The sequence below is a fragment of the Acanthochromis polyacanthus genome, chromosome 4 (genome assembly GCF_021347895.1).
Source record: "Acanthochromis polyacanthus isolate Apoly-LR-REF ecotype Palm Island chromosome 4, KAUST_Apoly_ChrSc, whole genome shotgun sequence".
In the NCBI taxonomy this organism is placed as follows: domain Eukaryota; kingdom Metazoa; phylum Chordata; class Actinopteri; family Pomacentridae; genus Acanthochromis; species Acanthochromis polyacanthus.
The window spans coordinates 15,742,811-15,761,636 of NC_067116.1; the positions used below are offsets into that span (position 1 = coordinate 15,742,811).

Sequence of the window (18,826 nt, forward strand, 5' to 3'; positions counted from 1 at the left end):
CAAGGTGACAAAATGCAGGGGTTTACAGAATGTATGTCAGAATGCAGACTAAAGCAGCAAAATCTTCCGATCCAGCTGAATAAATGTGAGTGAAGAAGCAACATTCGCATCACCTGCCCTTCCGCTGATACAAAGAGTTAAACGACCAGATCAGACTGTGCTTGTGCTGGGCAGGTGCGAATGTATGTCAATGCCTGACTGCCACGGAGCAGTGCTGTGTTGCTGGAAAATCAATTCTAAAATACACTTGCAAATATTATGTAATGGTAGTTTCTATAAACTTTTAAAAACATGTTCTCAGCAACAAGCACTTGTACTAACATGAAATGAGCAAGGTTTAAAGACAATACATGATGCACTTTAGTAGAGTATTTATTTCAAACAAAGTGCAAGTGGCAAGATGAGTTTCACACTGTCCAACAATCTGGCAACTTCCCCTGGAAGTGCTTTTTAGTTGATTAAAAGACTAAGTGCTGTATGGCATAAATCACATTGTACAAGAGAAATGTTTTCTTAAAAGATGGTTGACTTCATTGCAGATATGCAGTATTCTGTAAGATGACATGAAATAATGATTATTAGATCTGACTGAATCCAAAACTTCCTGTTTCTGTACAGAACACACACACACACACACACACACACACACACACACACACACACACACACACACACACACACACACACACACACACACACACACACACACACACAGAGGGAGAACATGGTAGAAAGAGGGTGGAGAGAGGGTGTATATTGTCAGTACAAATAGACATCTGACAACAAATCAGTTGCTATTGTGTGTGTGTGTGTGTGTTCAGAGGGCTGTAAATAATTGTGTTATTCCAGTTGAGCAGAGCCATTGTCGCCGTGTATCCTGAAGACACAAACAGTCTGACACGAGCAGAATAGAGATGCCATGTTATCGCCCTAAATTGAATCATTGAATTGTCATGATGCTCCTGCCAAATAAGAATGGGGAAAAAATGGAATTCATAATTAGTAGAAAGAAAATGAAGAGATGCATTTGACTGATTCCTGGCTGTTCTTTGGACTCCTGATGAAGAAACGAGTGAAGGATGAAAGAATGGGGGAGAATAAAACAGAGTGGAGAGAAAATTATGTTTATTTTCAGTTCACTTTATAGCTTTTCTCGAACCTTTGGCACGTCTTACTTACTGGCATTACTCAATTCCCACACTTATGATAATACATCTAGTATGATGTGTGAAACTCTTTCCAGCACACACTAGTCGTTCTCACCAGTGAGTCACTGGAGGATGTGTATTCTTCTGTGTGACTAAGTTCAGAGGCAGACTGACTGCTGACTGTACTATATATACTCAATCCTCACAAATGTTGTTTTTAATATCTAAAATATGTTTCCTCTTGTCTTTCTTCCCCTGCCCTCTTTCTCTTTCATCCTCAGGACCAGTTTGATAATCTGGACAAACACACTCAGTGGGGGATCGACTTTCTGGAGCGCTACGCAAAGTTTGTCAAGGAGAGGCTGGACATAGAGCAAAACTACGCCAAGCAGCTACGGTACAGACACGCATGCAATAACTGCACTGATTTAACGATTAAAGATTTTACATTACAGCTGTGAGAGACACATTTTTACTTCATTTCTATGTCTTAGTCTCACTCCTACATACAGTAGATAAATCCCACTGATGCCAAGGATGTCATAGCGCAGCTTTCTTGAATCTGATCAGACTTCTTTACATTCAGTGTCTTGTGAGACTGAATCCCAATCAGATATTTATACAGCTACAGCCTGCATCACATCACATATTGCTTAAATAATTCTGGTAATTTAGTTGTACACTAGTGTGGATAATGTCAGTGGAAAGCAGACTCATGCTGGGATCAGGCTACACAATAATTTGTCTTTTGAGGTGTAAGATTAGGTGTTCATAGAGTCGTAAATTCTTTATGCGTCTTGACTGACAGAAGCGACAGACTACACCACTGACCCCAACCAGTCATAGTTAGCTATCCTCTCACTGTTCCACCTGGCAGCACCATCAATAATTATCCTCATAAGCTTGCTTTGAATGAACATGAACCCAGCTGGTAGAAAGAGGATCACTGTGTTGGAGAGTAGCTTACCTTCTGGAAGGTTGTATGAAAAATATTGGAAAGGCATTTTGTGGAGCCCAGAAGATTTTATTCTAAAGCCACTATGGGGTCTAATATCCTGTTCTAATATCCAAAATGGACTAGATGGAACTCACAGCAGTAAGTAAAGCACACCCACTCACCTACAACTCTACACTAACACTGAAAATGTATGTTACACCGCACAAGGGCAAGTTGTAATATTGAAATAATTCAGCCATACATGTTTGTCCTGAAAACCCATTCAGAAGAGGAATCACCATGCAGAAAGCCCCGCCCTGTAAACTGACAACGTTGTTTTCTTAGATTTGTTACGTATGAATTCCTGGAAGTCTGAATCTCTGTTTTTGAGACCGTAGCTTCAAGATACAGCTGTGGTGTTTACTGGTATTTTGCTGATGATGCATCCAACATATATATATATATAAAAAACACTATGTGGACATGTTAACAATTTTAGACACTTGATTTTCACTGGAGAAAGTCCTGAACAGCATTATCTGTTATAGTGCAACACTTTGAAGATGCTGAAGTAAGAGTCAGGTGACTGATAATGTGCTTGTTTGTTTGATGTTTATTCCAGTGTATCCCAAGCGCTGTGAATCTCATTGAAATCCAGTAGAGTCCCAGTGGTTACTGATTGGGATTTCAAAGGGGGGGAAATCTCTTCTGAATACATAACACACTCAAATGAATATACACATCATGTACACACACACACACTGCCGCAGCTCTAAAGTCTGAAAAATGATCAAAGGCACAGCTGTTTGTGGAAAAATCAAACAGAAATGCTACCTATATTGTAATCGATAACAAGACAACACACACACACACACACACACACACACACACACACACACACACACACACACACACACACACACACACACACACACACACACACACACACACACACACTCCCTCTCTCTCATGCTGCTCATGTTAAATAATTAAATCCGTGCTTTACTGGAGTCTGTATTGTCAGAGCCTGAGGGAATGGACAGGCAGAGACTTTGATGTTTAAAGCTTTGAATCGTCTTTAATAATATACTGAAGTTCTCTTTCTGTGTGTGTGTCTGTATGTGTGTATGTGTGTGTGTGTGTTTGTGTCTACAGGGCTTCACTCTGTGACCAAAATGGTTGCATTTGCGACCTTTTGTTGAGAGTGGGCGAGTTAAAATTTCAACTGGTCGCATTGTGGAAGTGCATGATGATCATTAAGTTGTATTGGTGTCACTCTAGCCAGCACAGGCAGCTATTGCTTTAACCACACTGTGGAAGGTAGTTCTTTATTTTGGTGTACTGTGGTATTTACACTTACAAATGCAGTCTTCTCGTGAAATGCCAAGTGCACCAACATGCATTGTTTTTTCGGCTCATAGAAAAGCAATTATTCAGTTATATACCAAACAAATCTGAGATTAGAATGTTGTAGTTTAACTCTTTTCAAGGTCACTGTTGGTCACACCTGTCTGAGCGCCACAACTTCCAAGCAGCAGCTACCGTAGCCGGCAATAAGATAAGATAATCCTTTATTACTCCCCGTTTCCGGGGAAATTTCCCATGTTACAGCAGCATACATCATACAACAATAGGAACAATAAACAACAATATAATGTTAATCATAATAGCAACCACAATATATCCAGGAGTGTAGGATGGGAAAGGTGGCTTATGGAATGATGTGAAGTACGAGAGAACTGTGCATATTATGTAGTAAGGGATTGTGTGAGACGGTCCATTTTTGTGTAAACATCAGCCAGTAATGCTGGTGTTATAAAGTCTTATGGCAGATGGAATGAATTACTTGCGATAGGTCTTGTAGGATAGGTGTCTCAGTCTACTGCTGAAATTGCTACTTTGAGACTCCACAGTGTCATGCAGTGGGTGGGAGGGGTTGTCCATGATGGATGTGAGCTTTGCCAACATCCTCCTCTCACCCAAGTCCTCTATGGAGTCCAGGGAACAGTCCAGCACAGAACCGGCCCTCCTCACCAGTCTGTTCAGTCTCTTTCTGTCCCTCCCAGTGCTTCCTGCTCCCCAACAGACCACTGCAATGTGGGGCGTTTAGGGAACACTGGTAAATTGTAGCATCTATCGTTAAGCAGAGGCAAGTGATGCGTTTTGCCTGTGACAAGGTGAAAGTGGAGAAAGTTGGTCTCACTGATGCTACCAGTGAAAAAGTTTGTCTGGAGCCCTGGTTTGTGTGTCTGTGTCTTTGTGTGTGTTTGTGTCCCTGACTGCTGGCATCTCAAAAAGCTTAAAATCTCTTACAGCTTCTTAACCTCCATGTCTGCCTCTGTCTCTTTGCTATCAGGAACTTGGTGAAGAAATACAGTCCAAAACGCCCTAAAGATGAGGAGCCAAGGTGAGTAACCACAAGTGATTTCTGTTATTTTGAGTGGTGCCCTAAGATTTTATTGGATGTCTGCAAAGTCAGAAATGGCCCTTTATAAATAATATTTAACTGTTTGTTTGAAGGATCCAGATGCTGGATTTGATATTGTTCACACATTGTGTTTACCTGTAGATTTACCAAACAGTTAAATTAGTCATTTGACACGAGAGCGCTGAGAAAGAGACTGGGCAAATCAAGGAATGTTTTTTTTTTTTCTTTATCGATAGGAATTAAATTATATAACACATTTCATACACAAGCGTGCCTTGGTTTGCTTTAGTTAACAGACATAGGAAAGAAGACAGTTAAATAGAAGATATTAGATTTATATAAAAAGATAATCATGTATCCCCAGGTGTTGCCACTACAAAAAAAAGTAAAAAATACTTTGAAAATGTGGGAGTTTGTCTGAGTTTGCACAGCAATGTAAAAACAGCTTCTCTGTGCTGAAACTTTGTGGAAGTTCCACTTACTGGAAGTCTTGGTATAATATGTAGGCGAAATCGTATGACTTGTACCGATTTTGATTCAGTAAACAGAAAAGCGCTGTTTTATTACGTTCTGCTGTGACACATTAGAAATAGGGAAAGCTGAAAGTACTTGATGAAGGTTACTCTCTGACTGAACACAAGATAAAGTAATCATTGCACTGGAATTTCTAACAAAATGTTGAAATCCTCAACAGTCTTTTCTCAGCATTATGCTTTACAGTGGATCTCCTTTGTTTCATGAACTGCGTCACTGAGAATGCATCTAGCAAGTGACTGAAGACAAAGCGTGTCCTGTTTAGCCTTAATCGTGTTAATTCATGTGTCCATTTTGCAGGTTCACATCATGTCTGTCCTTCTACTCTATACTGAATGAACTCAATGACTATGCTGGTCAGAGGGAGGTGGTGGCAGAGGAGATGGCTCATAGGGTTTATGGAGAGCTGATGAGGTACAGCCAAGACCTTAAAGCTGAGAGGAAACATGTGAGTACAGCAACATGTTCTATTGAATAAAACACATACAATTTGTTTTCAGTGATTTTCGGTGCGTTTATTAATGCTAGCAGTGACAAGGAAACAGGTATTGGTTTAATTTTATAAATCTATGAATGTTTGTGTGTAATTATGGCAATATGCTATAATGGTAACATCTACTGTAGGAGGAACTGCCACAGAATAGGTTTGGACAGATTCAAGTCATTGCTTTGCAAATGTGAATAGCACAGTCCTACAGGTTTATAGATGACAATAAAATGAAGACTGAGTTCGAAGACAGATATGATCTGACCCCATTAGTACTAAGCACTCATTTAATCATGTAATAATTATTTACAATAACAGAAGATTACAGGTGACAGGTGTTGCAGCTGGTGCGATGCCATTGCAAAGTGATCTTTGAACATGGCACACCAAAAAAATGTGTCATAAAACGGATGTTACGTTTACCCTCTGTATCCTCTGATTCACCTCACATGCGTTTGTTTTCTGTTTGCCTTTACTCAAGAGGATAACTATGTTGGATGTGACGTTAACCATCTGTCCTTTACTCTTCCACCATCTGCTGATGGGATAACCTGAAAGTCTAATTGGTTTTGGAAGAACAGCGCCCTCTTCATGTTTTGTGCTCTAAAGCAACTTTCACTTTCACTGACAAACAGGCTCAGTCTGAAGTTATCTAACTTGTTCATTTCTGAGATATTGATTTTGTAACACTGTAATGAAAATCATTCTTTGTTTGTATTTTTTTGTTGAAAGACTAGAATTAGCACTTTTCTGCCTGACAGTGATAGGAGAGTGCATTTGTAATGTGATGTAATAATGTAATCATTACTGTGTCAGCGTTTCGTATCTCTGTGTAGGACCAGAGCTAGCATTTTACCCACAGTAAAATAACTTATCAGTATTGTTTTGTTCATACCTGTCACGTGGTCAGTTGTACTTGAGATGGATCTGTTTACTTAGGATTCTTTTGTTAGCTTAAATAATATGTGGAGGTTCATTCTTGATCATAAAATGATAAAACCCTAAAGGTCTTTTCTGTACGGCACTTATAAAAACTCATTCTACAAAGTGTTCAAACGGGGAAGCAAATCAGTTTCACCAGATAAAAGATAAAGCCAATTCCAGAATTGCAAAATAACAAAAAATTTGGAAGATAGTAAGTGATAAAATCTGAAATAGACAGACACATAAAGTAAGGAAAGTGAAATGAAATCAGGAAAGGCTCTTCAACAGAAATATATTGTATGAAGAGATTTAAAAGATGTCATTCACTCAGCCAACCTGATTTCTTCAGGCTTGTTGTTCCAGAGCCTTGGGGTTCCCGACTGCAAAAGCTTTGCTCCTTTTAGCCTTCAGCCCATGGGGCACATTAAATAATCTCTGGAGGTCTCAAAGTGTGTAGTGACATATACGGTAATGAGAAACCTGTCAAAAAGAAAGGTCATCCGCACCCTTAAAAGTAATCAATGACATCTAAAAGTTGATTTTAAAACTCAAGGTCCACTTATAGCAGTAACTTTTCTATATTTCTAACAACAGATCCATCTCCATGACAACTGAGCAAACTCCATCCCCTGATTATTTCTGCGTGATAAAAAGGACATCATAATTCAATTTTTTGGGGTGGTCAAATTACACATCCTTCTCCCAACTACTAGTATAAAATGTGGTATCTGCCAAAAATGTACTACTCTAATCAAGATTTCAAAACTTAACAATAAGTGGCTTTGGTAAGAATGACCTCGTTTTAACTGTACTCTTGTAAATCTGCGGCTGTGGCCTCAGCTCTTTTCCTTCCAGTGGATTATTTGTGTATGTACATGTGAGACCAGTAATTTTGTGTATGTGCTCATGTTTAAATGTATATCCCCGTGTTTCTGTGTAAATGTCTCTTGTTTCTGTGTGTGTGAATACATGAGCAGCATCTACAGGAGGGCAGGAAGGCTCAGCAGCATTTGGATCATTGCTGGAAACAGATGGACAATGTAAGTGAGGAGGGAGGGAGAAGAAGGAGGAGGGAGAAGGAGAAAAAATTTAAGTGTTTAGTATAAACAATCTGTGTTGGGGACAGCCAGCTGCATTCATCTCATACTTGTTTGCATGAGGAATGAAAAGAATGCTAAGAGAGGTAACTGAAGGGAGAAGAGGATCCAATGTACCACTGAATTTCACATGTGCATTATTTAGACAGGAGAGAAATGTGTCATTTCTGGTAGCAGAGACAGTTGTTCAAGATAGCTCTGTGTTCTTATGGCCAAATTAAAAGGCAATATAATAAGAAAGCATTTGTTTCTGACCATGAAAAGACAGCAGTGTCCTTTTCTTCCTCCTGGTAAGCTTCCCAGTCTACAGGGGCCAAGACCAGGAAACACACTCTCTCTCTCTCTCGCCCCCTTCCTCTCTCTCTCTCTTGCACGCACACACACACGCACACACACACACAGCTCAGTGAAGATCAACCCCTCCCATAGCAAGGCAGGGCCCATGTGCCACATTTGGCCTTTGACAACCGTCCTTCTGGCTCCCAAAAGGCTCCAGAGAGACACAGATTCCATTTGGTCACTTCTGAGGTCATTTAATTGGATTAGCGGAGTTATTTTATAACAATCTGTTCACTACAAGATGTATAATTAACCACTCCGATTCCATAAGAGCTACAAAGCTAATTGCTGCTTTTTAAACTTATAAATAATACATGTCCAGTCACAGTTTCTGGCCTGCATCCCATTAGCTGAGTTACTCCAACACATCAGCTGGAGAGTGTTTCAGTGTGTGGTCTGCGTGACTTTAATAGTGACTACCTAGTGACTGGACTGTAATGTCTCAGCTATTCACTGAGTTTCCTTCACTGCTAATGTAACCCAGATGATCTGGCAGGAAGTAAGCTATCTTTGTCTGATTCATCTCCCTCTCATTCACATATTTTTAAGTTTTATTTACTGAGATATGAAATGGAGAGCAGTGCAATGAAACAACTGTAACATCTTTTTTTTGTTTCTTGATCTATTTAAAACTGTGCTCTGTTTTTCTTTATTTTAGAGCAAGAGGAAGTTTGAGAGAGAATGTAGAGAGGCAGAGAAATCCCAGTTGACCTATGAACGGTTAGATAACGACATCAATGCCACCAAATCAGAGGTGGAAAAGGTAGGAAGTAACACCACTACTCGGAAAATTTCATTTTTATGTATGACATTGTGGTAAATTATTCTCAGCTTCTCCTTTTTTATTATCAGTAAAAATACTTGGCTGTTGACTTTACTGTACAGTAGGCTGGAGTCTAAGGACAGAGAAATAGTTGAGCAAAATCTTACACAGATTTCTCATTTCACATATTTTACATTTAGCATTAAAAAGTTTAACAACAAAGCAATTAACTTCATCTCATACCCACTGTTTAAGTTAGGAGTGTGTAATTGATGCCTGTGAAATCATACTCTAGCTACTTTTTCTCCACACTTACTGTATAATTAGACTTGGTGGGTTTAGTTAAGGAAAATAAAGTGTTCCAAGTAGGACTAAAGTCACAACCCAGTAAACCTTGTTTTTAGAGGAGTATGTATAACAATTTCCAACATCGTATAACTTTGAAAATAGCAAGAAATGTATTAAAGATGTTTACCCTCTTGCTCATATTGAAACAAGCTGTTTCAGGTTTCAGTAATATTTTTAAGAGTGCTCATTAAAAGAGAATTTCTCTGCATTTAAAAAAGCTTTTAAAAGGAAATGCAGATTCTTCTTTAGCTGCAGCAGCGTTTTCATTTGTTTAAGCTTCTGAATGGTTCTATCTACCTTTATGTGTGTGTGTTTTTTTTTTTTTCTGGTGTGGTTACACTGAGCAGACTGCTGGTTGTTGAGGTATCAACCACTGGTGATATAATGTTTGTATGTGTGTAATTATTCAGGCCAAATCCCAGTACTACATGCGCACTCACATGGCTGATGAGAGTAAGAACGAGTATGCAGCTCAGCTACAGAACTTCAACGGAGAGCAGTGGAAACATTTCAACAACGCCATACCACACATCTTCAAGGTATTTTATAAATATTAATTATCTTCAAGGAAACAAAGTTGAATAAATACTTAACTCTATGCGACACTATTCTTGTCTTGGAATAGTAGACATTGAAACAGGCTTCAGGTGTTTTCCTGAGTTTCAAAAGCACCCATAGCCGACTGTTTCACCTCTTTTTGAAGTGATAGAATTACAAGGATCCCTCCACTGCTGAAAACCACTAAATTCTAGCTCTGCTGACTTTCAAAGTTTTCAAATTTTCAACTTCACACCTCAAGCTAGTGGTGCTACTTGGTGCACAAATAATTAAAATCAAAAAAGACTTTAGAGCTTTAGCAATTCATTTATGGATGCATAAGTGGTGCCGAAACTAAAGTAGCAACCACTGAATATGAAGGAAAAATCTTTTTTATTAGACAACTTAAACACATCTGACTGTGAAATATCTCGCCGCTACAGCTGTTCCTTGAGGAAAAGATGCAGTATAGGACATCTGTATTATTCTTTATTTATTGTCACAGCATAATGAAATGTTCCATTTAAGTCAATATCAAACCCATTTTTAGCATTCTCCAGTATCAAGAGCTATGATAAACTATTTATGAGCCAGGGAGGGAGAAGCAGACATTACATGCATTCATAATGTTCCATTGAACAATTTTCTTACTGCATTACTGAAGTGTCTATTTGATCGTACATATCACTAACGTTCAATAACCCAGGCCTAGGTAGTACTTGCATGATGCAGTTTTAATATAAATAGCTTTTGCAGCGATCTGCTTTAGAACAGAAATGAATCTGTACTATAAGGAAAGATGGATTCTCATAGTCAAACTTTTGGCAAATCCAATGCCAAGGATATATTTAAAATACCCCCAGTATTTATAGAAATGAGTTGAAGGCTCATAATACTGGATCTCTCATGTTTAAAGTAGCATGCCAGCAATGCACTTGTGTTCATTTACTTTGGGCCTCACTTAATTCAGGATCATTTCTAGACAGTGTGTGCCCAGCTAAGTGCCCCATCAGATGTTAAACTGAGTGGCTGGTCTCATGTAAACCATCACTGTCTGATCTTCTGATTGAGTGTTGGTGCTGTCAAGGGAAAGGATCTGCAAACTCTGACAAGTGGTTTACCAAAAGGCTAAGTGTCTGTATGAGCGCTGCAGTGTTTGGCTTGGTATTAATATTTCTTCTGCTCTGTGTTACAGAACCTGCAGGGCATGGATGAGCGTCGGACGGTGAAGCTCGGAGAGACATATCGAAGCTTCGCTGAGGCAGAGCGGAGAGTCATTCCCATTGTCTCCAAATGTCTAGAAGGAATGGTTTCTGCCGCCAAAGCTGTAGATGAGCGAAGGGTATGTATTGGAAGGACGAAAAGAGAACATGGTCATTTTAAGCACATTAACAAAACTGTCTGGACCAAGTAAACTGATACTAGGCAATGTGACAAAGGCTAAGTGTATTGTTATTCTTCCCTTATCTCCTCTTCCAAGGATTCAGCCATAGTCGTGGAGTCTTTTAAGTCAGGCTTTGACCCTCCGGGCGATTTCCCCTTCGAGGACTTCAGCCAGAATTTAAGCAGAACAGGTTCAGACGGGACCATCAGCAACACACCCAAAGGAGACAGAGACAGAGATGGAGCCCCGGGGTCACGACCAGACCCGAAACACGCTACGAGCAAAACCAAGAACAAGTTGTGGTTGTTTGGGAAGAAACCAAAGGTACAACACACATATTGTAATTTCAAACTAATCAACTATAATTATCACCTTCACCAGTGACTTCATACCGTCGATATTAGACCTGTAAATATTTATTATACAAGTTAAAATATCTTCCATCCCTTCAGACATGCACACAATCCAATACCTTCCCTAGCTGTGTAAAATAAATTGTTTTTTTTAATGGAGTGTCATCACTTCATCACTGTTACCAGCAAAATAACACATGAAGAAACATTTAAATAGGTGAAACTCCATTGAAAATATGTGGAATCAATGTTCTTAACAGGTGTAATTATTGATTTTAGATAAAGGGTATGAGACTAAGCTGGACTAACTGAAAATGTTATAACTGCTGCTTGAAAGCTATCATAAGATATCCAATCCAATCCAACTTTATTTATAATGCACTTTACAAAACAACACAGGCAAGATAGTCAGAGGGTCCTTGTAAATTCATTCATGTGACTCTGAAGTACCCGTGTTCTGCATATGTTCTTGCAAATTATGCATTTTTACGCAATGTCATTTCCTAAGGAATGTAGAATGCACTGTAGAAATAATAGTTACTCTTTATTTTATTTTTCAAATGACATTGCTGAAAGTAATTCCTGTACTCTGTTCCTTGTAAATTTAAATGCTACTCGTGCTCCCACTTTTGCAAACTTACTGTAGCTAGTGGTACTGTTACTAGGGCTGGACCCGAATATCCGAATATTCATTTGCTACGGCACTATCTGGATATTAATTTGGTATCCGAATATTTGCCCCAACCCCCCGCCGTCGGATGTCACCAGGCGGAATATGCAGCGTTACTGTCTTCCCTCCGCCTTCTGCCTACATCGGCTCATCTCGTCCTGTGATCACATAAACATATACACATATGTCTATAACATATACACATATGTCGATGTGATCACCCCCTCCTCCCCCCAGACGAAAATATTCGGAGCTCGTCTCTTCCCTGCGCCTTCGGCCCATTTCGGCTCATCCTGCCGTGTTTTTCGGCTCATTTCAGCTCCTCCATTCGTGTTTGTAAACACCACTCGAATGGCCGGGTGGCTGCCGACTCTGACGTCACACTTCACTTCGTTGCATAAACGCAAGACAAGATGAAGACCGGTATTTGGGAATTCTTCAGTTTAACTAAAGACTAAATGAGGGCAAAATGTGGACCCGGGAGACCAGATGAACGGATCCGACTATTCGGACCGTTGCCGCTGCCGCGCCGCCGCACGAACCCCACGAACGGACCCGAATATTCGGGCCGACTCCGCCGCCGTGCGCCCCCCCCCCCCCGGGGCCGGACATTACGGGGCGGAACGAATATCCGGATATTCGTCTTTATAGGGCCCGAATATTCGGAGGCCAGAAACCACTATTCGGGCCAGCCCTAACAGTTACATCACATAATAATAATTTCAACCCACAGTTTTTCTCACGGAGTCACTTTGTACACATTTGCAGATATCGTTAATGTTGAGTTGTAAGGTCTTATCACCTTTCCACTGTTTGTAAAAACGGCACTCTCAATCCCTTCCTCCGACACACTCCGTGGACCTTGACCCTCTCCATAAAGACGGTGTTGGTCAATTATTAACCTTCTGCTGTTGGTTTGTGTGGACGTCATCAGCTGCCTCATAGTATCAGGAACCCCAGTGGTGAATAGGGTGTGTGTTTGTGTACATGGACCGCTTTAATGGTTTAATACCCTCAAATATCACAGGTGCGTCTCGCACAAGTTGGAATTTTAAAGCCCAAATCCACACATAATGTCATCCTGACCTCTGGCTTTGTCCTGTCCTCTTGCTCTCCACCAGTCCCCTTCCTCCTCTCCTCCTCCACCACCTTCTTCGTCATCCTCCCGTCCCCGGCCCACCTCCCACCTTTTTCCTCCACCCCTGTTCAGCTCCGACCTAGTGAGCCACTATCTGTCTGAGATAAAGACTACAGTACCCAGAATCCCCCAGAATTTGAGGGGCCTAAGGAGAGGGGTGAGACAGGAAGAAGTGCTGTAGTGTGTTTGATTCAGACAGCCTGTTGTGATTCTGGTTTTTGTATTTTCTACAGAATGTCTGCAGGTCCTAAATACTTCACATATCTTCAGATTTTAACTTTTACCCTAAATAACCAAAGGTGTAGAAAATGTTCTGTTTTAAACTTAAATTTAAAACAGAACATTTGTCAAAAAGACTTCAGCTCTCATTGTTCTGTTTTGATTAATACATAACATCATTTCAACTTGACTTGGGAAACTTGCAGACAACCTGTAGTATTGTTTCTTCCACTAATTTCTACCTATTTCTGCCCCTTTTTCTTTAGTTTTTGTGTGATTTTTTTTTTCTTCTTTCATTCCTGAAACAGAATTTTGCTCCAATCACAAGATGGAGGATCCTTGGTGATTGATGGTGTGTTGGTGTTAGAGGGATTTGGAGTTTGTTTGGCGTTATGGTTGCAGTGTTGTTGTGTGTGTCGGGGGGGAGCCTGCAGTGGAGTGTGTCTGTGTGACTCTGCTAACAGTGTCACTGAGCTGTAAAACAGCTTTCTGCTTTCAGACAGTTTACCACAAACTTGTCAATAACACTTGTCGTGCCAAGCCAGAGCTTTGACTGGGTTTCCACCAGTTCTGTCTGCACCATCTGTGACTGGCTGCTTCTCATGTAATCTACTGATTCTGTCAAGCTCCCATCAGAAGAACAGGCGGAGGAACTAGCTGACTGACTGCTAAAATATTTCTCACTGGTTTTGGAAAATGATCCAACTTAGAAAGGTGTAAAGTCAGTAAGTTGATAGTGCAGCAAGTCTGTTGAAAGTGCCCTCTGGAGCTCCCAGAATCTAACGAATATCACTTTGACAATTTGAATCCATCTCCTTGCGCAACAGGGCATTGTATTGGGTATTTGTTTGCATTTTTTGTCTCTTTGTGACAGAACAGTTCATATGAAAGTATAGAAATCATTGGGCAGAAATAACCCACAGTGACCTCCATGTTTGCTGGCCTGAAGTGGCTTCACTGCCTTTTACAGCCACAGTGCAGCTTGTTTGCACGTTACTGCCACCAGCTGTCCATGAGCAATATAGCATGAAGCCAGCAGCAGGTAGATGAACTGTGCGGCTCGTTCAGCTCATTCATGCATGCAATACCTTAAAAATGAGCTCATAAAGTCATGGTTTGTAATATAGCAATATACAGATAATAGTAGGAATGCGAGAATGCACTTTTAATTTCTGCCACTCATTTACTAACTCGGATCTGTTTTTCTTTTCAAATCTGAATTTCCTGAAGGAATGTTTTCTCATTAATCTGCAAAAAATCAAAGTTTTATTTTAATGAAAAGTGTATTAGTTGAAAGTTTCTTATTTTTAGACCAGAGAGAGGTAGGAATATTCCCTCCCTTGGCTAAAACAGCTCCCTCAGTGTTGATGAAAGCAGGAAACACAATCAGAAGTGACTCTTTGAACACGAGGAAGAATATAAATATTCAATAGTTTCTGTTCATTAAAGGCCTAGTGTCAGATTAAGAAGAATCTCTGTGTTTTTTGTTACCTTAGGATATGCTGTTTATGTCTGGATGGAATAGGTCTACCATGCTGCATGTTTCTACAGAAGCTCAGAACTACAGAGTTTATTTCACTTGTCTAACAGCCACTGTAGTTGTCCTGCACACTAGGAAAGGGACGATGAGGCTAAGAGTATTTGCTTGGATGCAGTCTGCAACCTGTTTACTCGATACCACTAAATCCTACAAACTGGAACTTTAAATTACAAACCAAACTCGCTGCCTTTGATAAACAAGAACTATTAGAAGATGTTTATTGTAGCTTCCTGACACATCATGAGTCACTTTTGATTTTGTCATGAGATTTGATCTTCTGGCCTCACTGGGAGCACACACTAACTGTGAGTTTCACTGGTTTTGTAGCAACTGTACTGACGACTAACCAGCATCCAATTGTTTTCTTTTCCTTTTTTGCCGTACAATGTAATGCTTAATGCCTCAGTGGTCAGTAAAGATGGTAAGTGAGTCTGTGTGAGTGTGCAGAGTAGTCATAGGAAGACCCAACAACGTAGGTGCTAATGCATGTCTCCTCACCCTGTAAGACTTCCCTTACTGTCCAATGCAAAGCCTGTAGTAATAGTGAAGTTAGCTACTGCCCTTTTTCCAGGTAGAATAGATTGTTTTTGCTGTCTGACAAATATGCAGTACATGTGAATATGTTACTGAGTTCCCCAGTTTTAGAGGAACAGGTGTTAGAGTAGCATGTCACTACCTGTTTTTGTCTGCTACTGTCTGAGAAGGTGTATATACACTCAACAACCACTTTATTAGGTACACCTCTGAACTCTAATACAGTCCAAGGCAGCAGCTGTGCTATAAATTCTACTTTAATGACACTTCTGCAATGAGGATTCTATTTTGTTTACTATTGAGGTTGTAGGCGGTTAGTGGTGTACTTGACTGCATCACATTTAAAAGTGTTGCTATTATTTTGTTCACCCCATTTGCCTCAGGGAGGAAAATATTAGTAGCATTTTTAAATGTAACAAGTAGTTATTTATTATCACCTTTTGACTACATAGACTCAAGCTAAAAAAAAAGGTAGAAGCTTAATAACAGCATTAGATTTTACTGATGTACCTAATGAAGTGTCCAGGGAGTCTGTATTGTTGTGATTAAAAGGTAATTATTATTTAGTCTTAGTTATATTTTTAAATATTTTTTGTCTTGGAATTGGTAAAACACCACCACAACAGCTGCTTCAAGGACCTCAGTGAACTTTTAGTGTCAAATCCTTCAAAGACTTAGAAAAACTAGGAATTTGAGCCTCTAAAATTCCACGTCAGCTGAATAGTTTTATTCTGAGCTCATATGTTCATAGGACGGCATCAGACACTCCAGAACAGCTGCTTGTAGACAGCTGTGGTGAGATTGGTTCCAAGGTCATTCTTAGAGTGTTTAGTCAGTTTTATTATGTGAAATGTTAACATTTAAAACCATCCTAATGAAAATGTGGCTTTGTCTGCCTTTAACACACTCTTCTGTCCAACCCGGTCTCACGGGGATTCGTGAAACTGTCACGTAAGTTTTAGTTTCGGTTTCGTGCGCACCAACACGATTTCGTCATGTTTTTCGTGCCGCTCACCACGAAATGTTTTTCGCTGTGGTAATCACATCTGAAAGTGGTTTATACCGGCGGATTCATGACGATCTAAGCTGTCCATCGGCGTATACTGCTTGTGTGATCGCGTTTGCGGCCGCCGGCCGCCGGACATTCTTTAAATTCCTATGCAAATTGGTAAGTGTACCACCGGCTTATGGTTAGGTTATGGTTAGGGTTATGTTTAGGGACGATGTCATGCAAAATATAGCGTTGGATTTGCCACGCTTTTACATTAAAAATATAATATACACATTCTTTTGAAATACGTTCTGAGTGGCACGAAAAGTCCGCCGTTTAAAATACATTGGTGCGCATTTCGTGGTGAGCGGCACGAAAAACATGACGAAATCGTGTTGGTGCGCACGAAACCGAAACTAAAACTTACGTGACAGTTTCACGAATCCTCGTGAGATCGGGCTGTTCTGTCATATGAGTCTGAGCTACATGCAGGTTCAAGCTTCTTATTTTCAGCCAACAATTTTGAACCTGCACGAGCCAGATCAATCGGCAGCATCCAGACCTGCAAACAGCTGTGCTTTCCAGGCATCATTCTGTGACTTCACTGACTTGAGTTCACATAAATCTAGTTAAATCTACAACAGAGTTAATTGCTGTTTCTCTTCACCAGGCGCCTTCTCTGGAGGATTTCAGCCACTTACCTCCAGAGCAAAGGAGGAAACGGCTGCAGCAGAGGATTGATGAACTCGGCAAAGAGCTCCAGAAAGAGATGGATCAGAGGTAAGACACTTAGCAATCAGTCCTTCTCCAGTTCAAAGCATGGACACATATTCAGAAAAAGAAATCAGTCTAGTTCATTAAGATAATTAAAAATGGGTTGTTCTTTCAGTTTGTTTCTTTAACTTGATCTAAGCACCAGTCTTGATTCAATAGCCTCAAATCACTATTAGAAATATCCATGTAGGATGTTTGACAGTCATTCAGGGCCGCTGCATTCTAACATCACACTGACAGCTGGGATGAGTGAGGCAGACTTCCAACAACAGTAGCACAGTTCTATAGCATTACTCTGCTCCATCAGCTCTAGTGAATGTTTGTGTGTTTCTGTCAGAGATGCCCTGAACAAGATGAAGGATGTGTACGAGAAGAATCCTCAGATGGGAGACCCCAACAGCCTGCAGCCTAAAATATCCGAGACCATTTGTAACATGGAGAAACTACGTTCTGAAATCCACAAAAATGAGGTAAAGACAGGAGAGGTCAGGCAGGTTACAGTCAGTTTTATTCCTGTTGATGCAAACAGCTTTGAGTCACTGTTTTAGGTGACAACTCCTGAGTGTATAGATGATGGTGTCATTTAAAATATACCAATTAAATCTCTTTGTCTCTGTTGACAGACTTGGTTATCTGAGGTGGAGGGAAAGCAGGGCTCCAGAGGAGACAGAAGACACAGCGCCGACAACCACCATCACACTCCTCAAGGCAGAGAGAGGTAAAAAGAGCTTCATCAAATCCTAAACACACAGACATTAAACACAGGAGAAGGAGCTTCACTGCTATGTCTGAACATGAGGTAGTAATGGATAATATATCTGCGAACGCTGCAGTAATCATATTATAGAGGCATTCTGTAACTTGGTCATACATTTCTAGAATCTCAACTTTCATAGAGGTATATAAAGGTCAGAGTGAGGCTCACAGATGGAACGTGAAAGGCCACTGAAAACAATCCGTTAAGTTTGCATGCGACAGACGTGGAGGTTGAAATATTCGTTTTTGCAAAATTAAAGCTGCAACAGTTCTTAAAAAATACCTTAAAAGTGCCATCGGTGTGGAAAATGAGATTTAGTTTACATTTCTTCATCTACTTGAACTGATGTCAGTAGACCTAATATTAAAAAATATCTGCACTGAATCTGTTGTACAGCTGTAGATTTATCAAGAACATGAGTGGATTGGCTTCATTGAAAGCAATTTAACAAGAAGATTTTTCATTCAAGAAAAATCTCATTTGGGTCAATTATGTACGACTAAAGCATTTGATTAGTATAAAATTATTTTGCTTGAATATATTCCTTATTTAGCTGTTGCATTTTTATATAGCAGTACAAAAATATAGTGCTTGATTGAAAATCAAACTGCTAAAAACAAAACTATTAATTTTGCAAAAGTTTAGTCTTAAGCTTCATGAATTGATCTGGAAAGTCCTAGTCTCATGTCTGTTTCCCATCAGTCCTGAGGGCAGTTACACAGACGACACTAGTCAGGAGCATCACACGCCTCACCACCGCTCCACTCCTGCAAAGCCCGGACCACCCAACCCCGACCCTCACGAGTTTGACGATGAATTTGACGATGACGACCCGCTGCCTGTCATCGGACACTGCAAAGCGCTGTACTCGTTTGACGGTAAGAACAACCTGTGAGAAAGGTTCAAGCAGAAATGGTTATAAAT

General features: G+C 40.2%; 1 protein-coding gene across 4 annotated transcripts in view; it reads left to right on the plus strand.

Moving 5' to 3' along the window:
• Positions 1 to 18,826, plus strand: part of fnbp1l (formin binding protein 1-like) — a 67,567-nt gene that overhangs the window by 38,496 nt on the left and 10,245 nt on the right. For 2 of the 4 annotated variants that reach the window (XM_022197927.2, XM_022197928.2), the window contains exons 2-13: positions 1,430 to 1,545; positions 4,442 to 4,492; positions 5,348 to 5,495; positions 7,436 to 7,498; positions 8,553 to 8,657; positions 9,416 to 9,544; positions 10,738 to 10,884; positions 11,023 to 11,250; positions 17,042 to 17,151; positions 17,483 to 17,615; positions 17,769 to 17,863; positions 18,605 to 18,780. In XM_022197927.2, the coding sequence (XP_022053619.2) occupies positions 1,430 to 1,545; positions 4,442 to 4,492; positions 5,348 to 5,495; positions 7,436 to 7,498; positions 8,553 to 8,657; positions 9,416 to 9,544; positions 10,738 to 10,884; positions 11,023 to 11,250; positions 17,042 to 17,151; positions 17,483 to 17,615; positions 17,769 to 17,863; positions 18,605 to 18,780 (1,501 nt within the window). Of the gene's footprint in view, positions 1 to 1,429; positions 1,546 to 4,441; positions 4,493 to 5,347; positions 5,496 to 7,435; positions 7,499 to 8,552; positions 8,658 to 9,415; positions 9,545 to 10,737; positions 10,885 to 11,022; positions 11,251 to 13,070; positions 13,245 to 15,252; positions 15,268 to 17,041; positions 17,152 to 17,482; positions 17,616 to 17,768; positions 17,864 to 18,604; positions 18,781 to 18,826 lie in introns of all 4 variants that reach the window. The other 2 variants (XM_022197929.2, XM_051947451.1) reach the window with 2 other exon arrangements.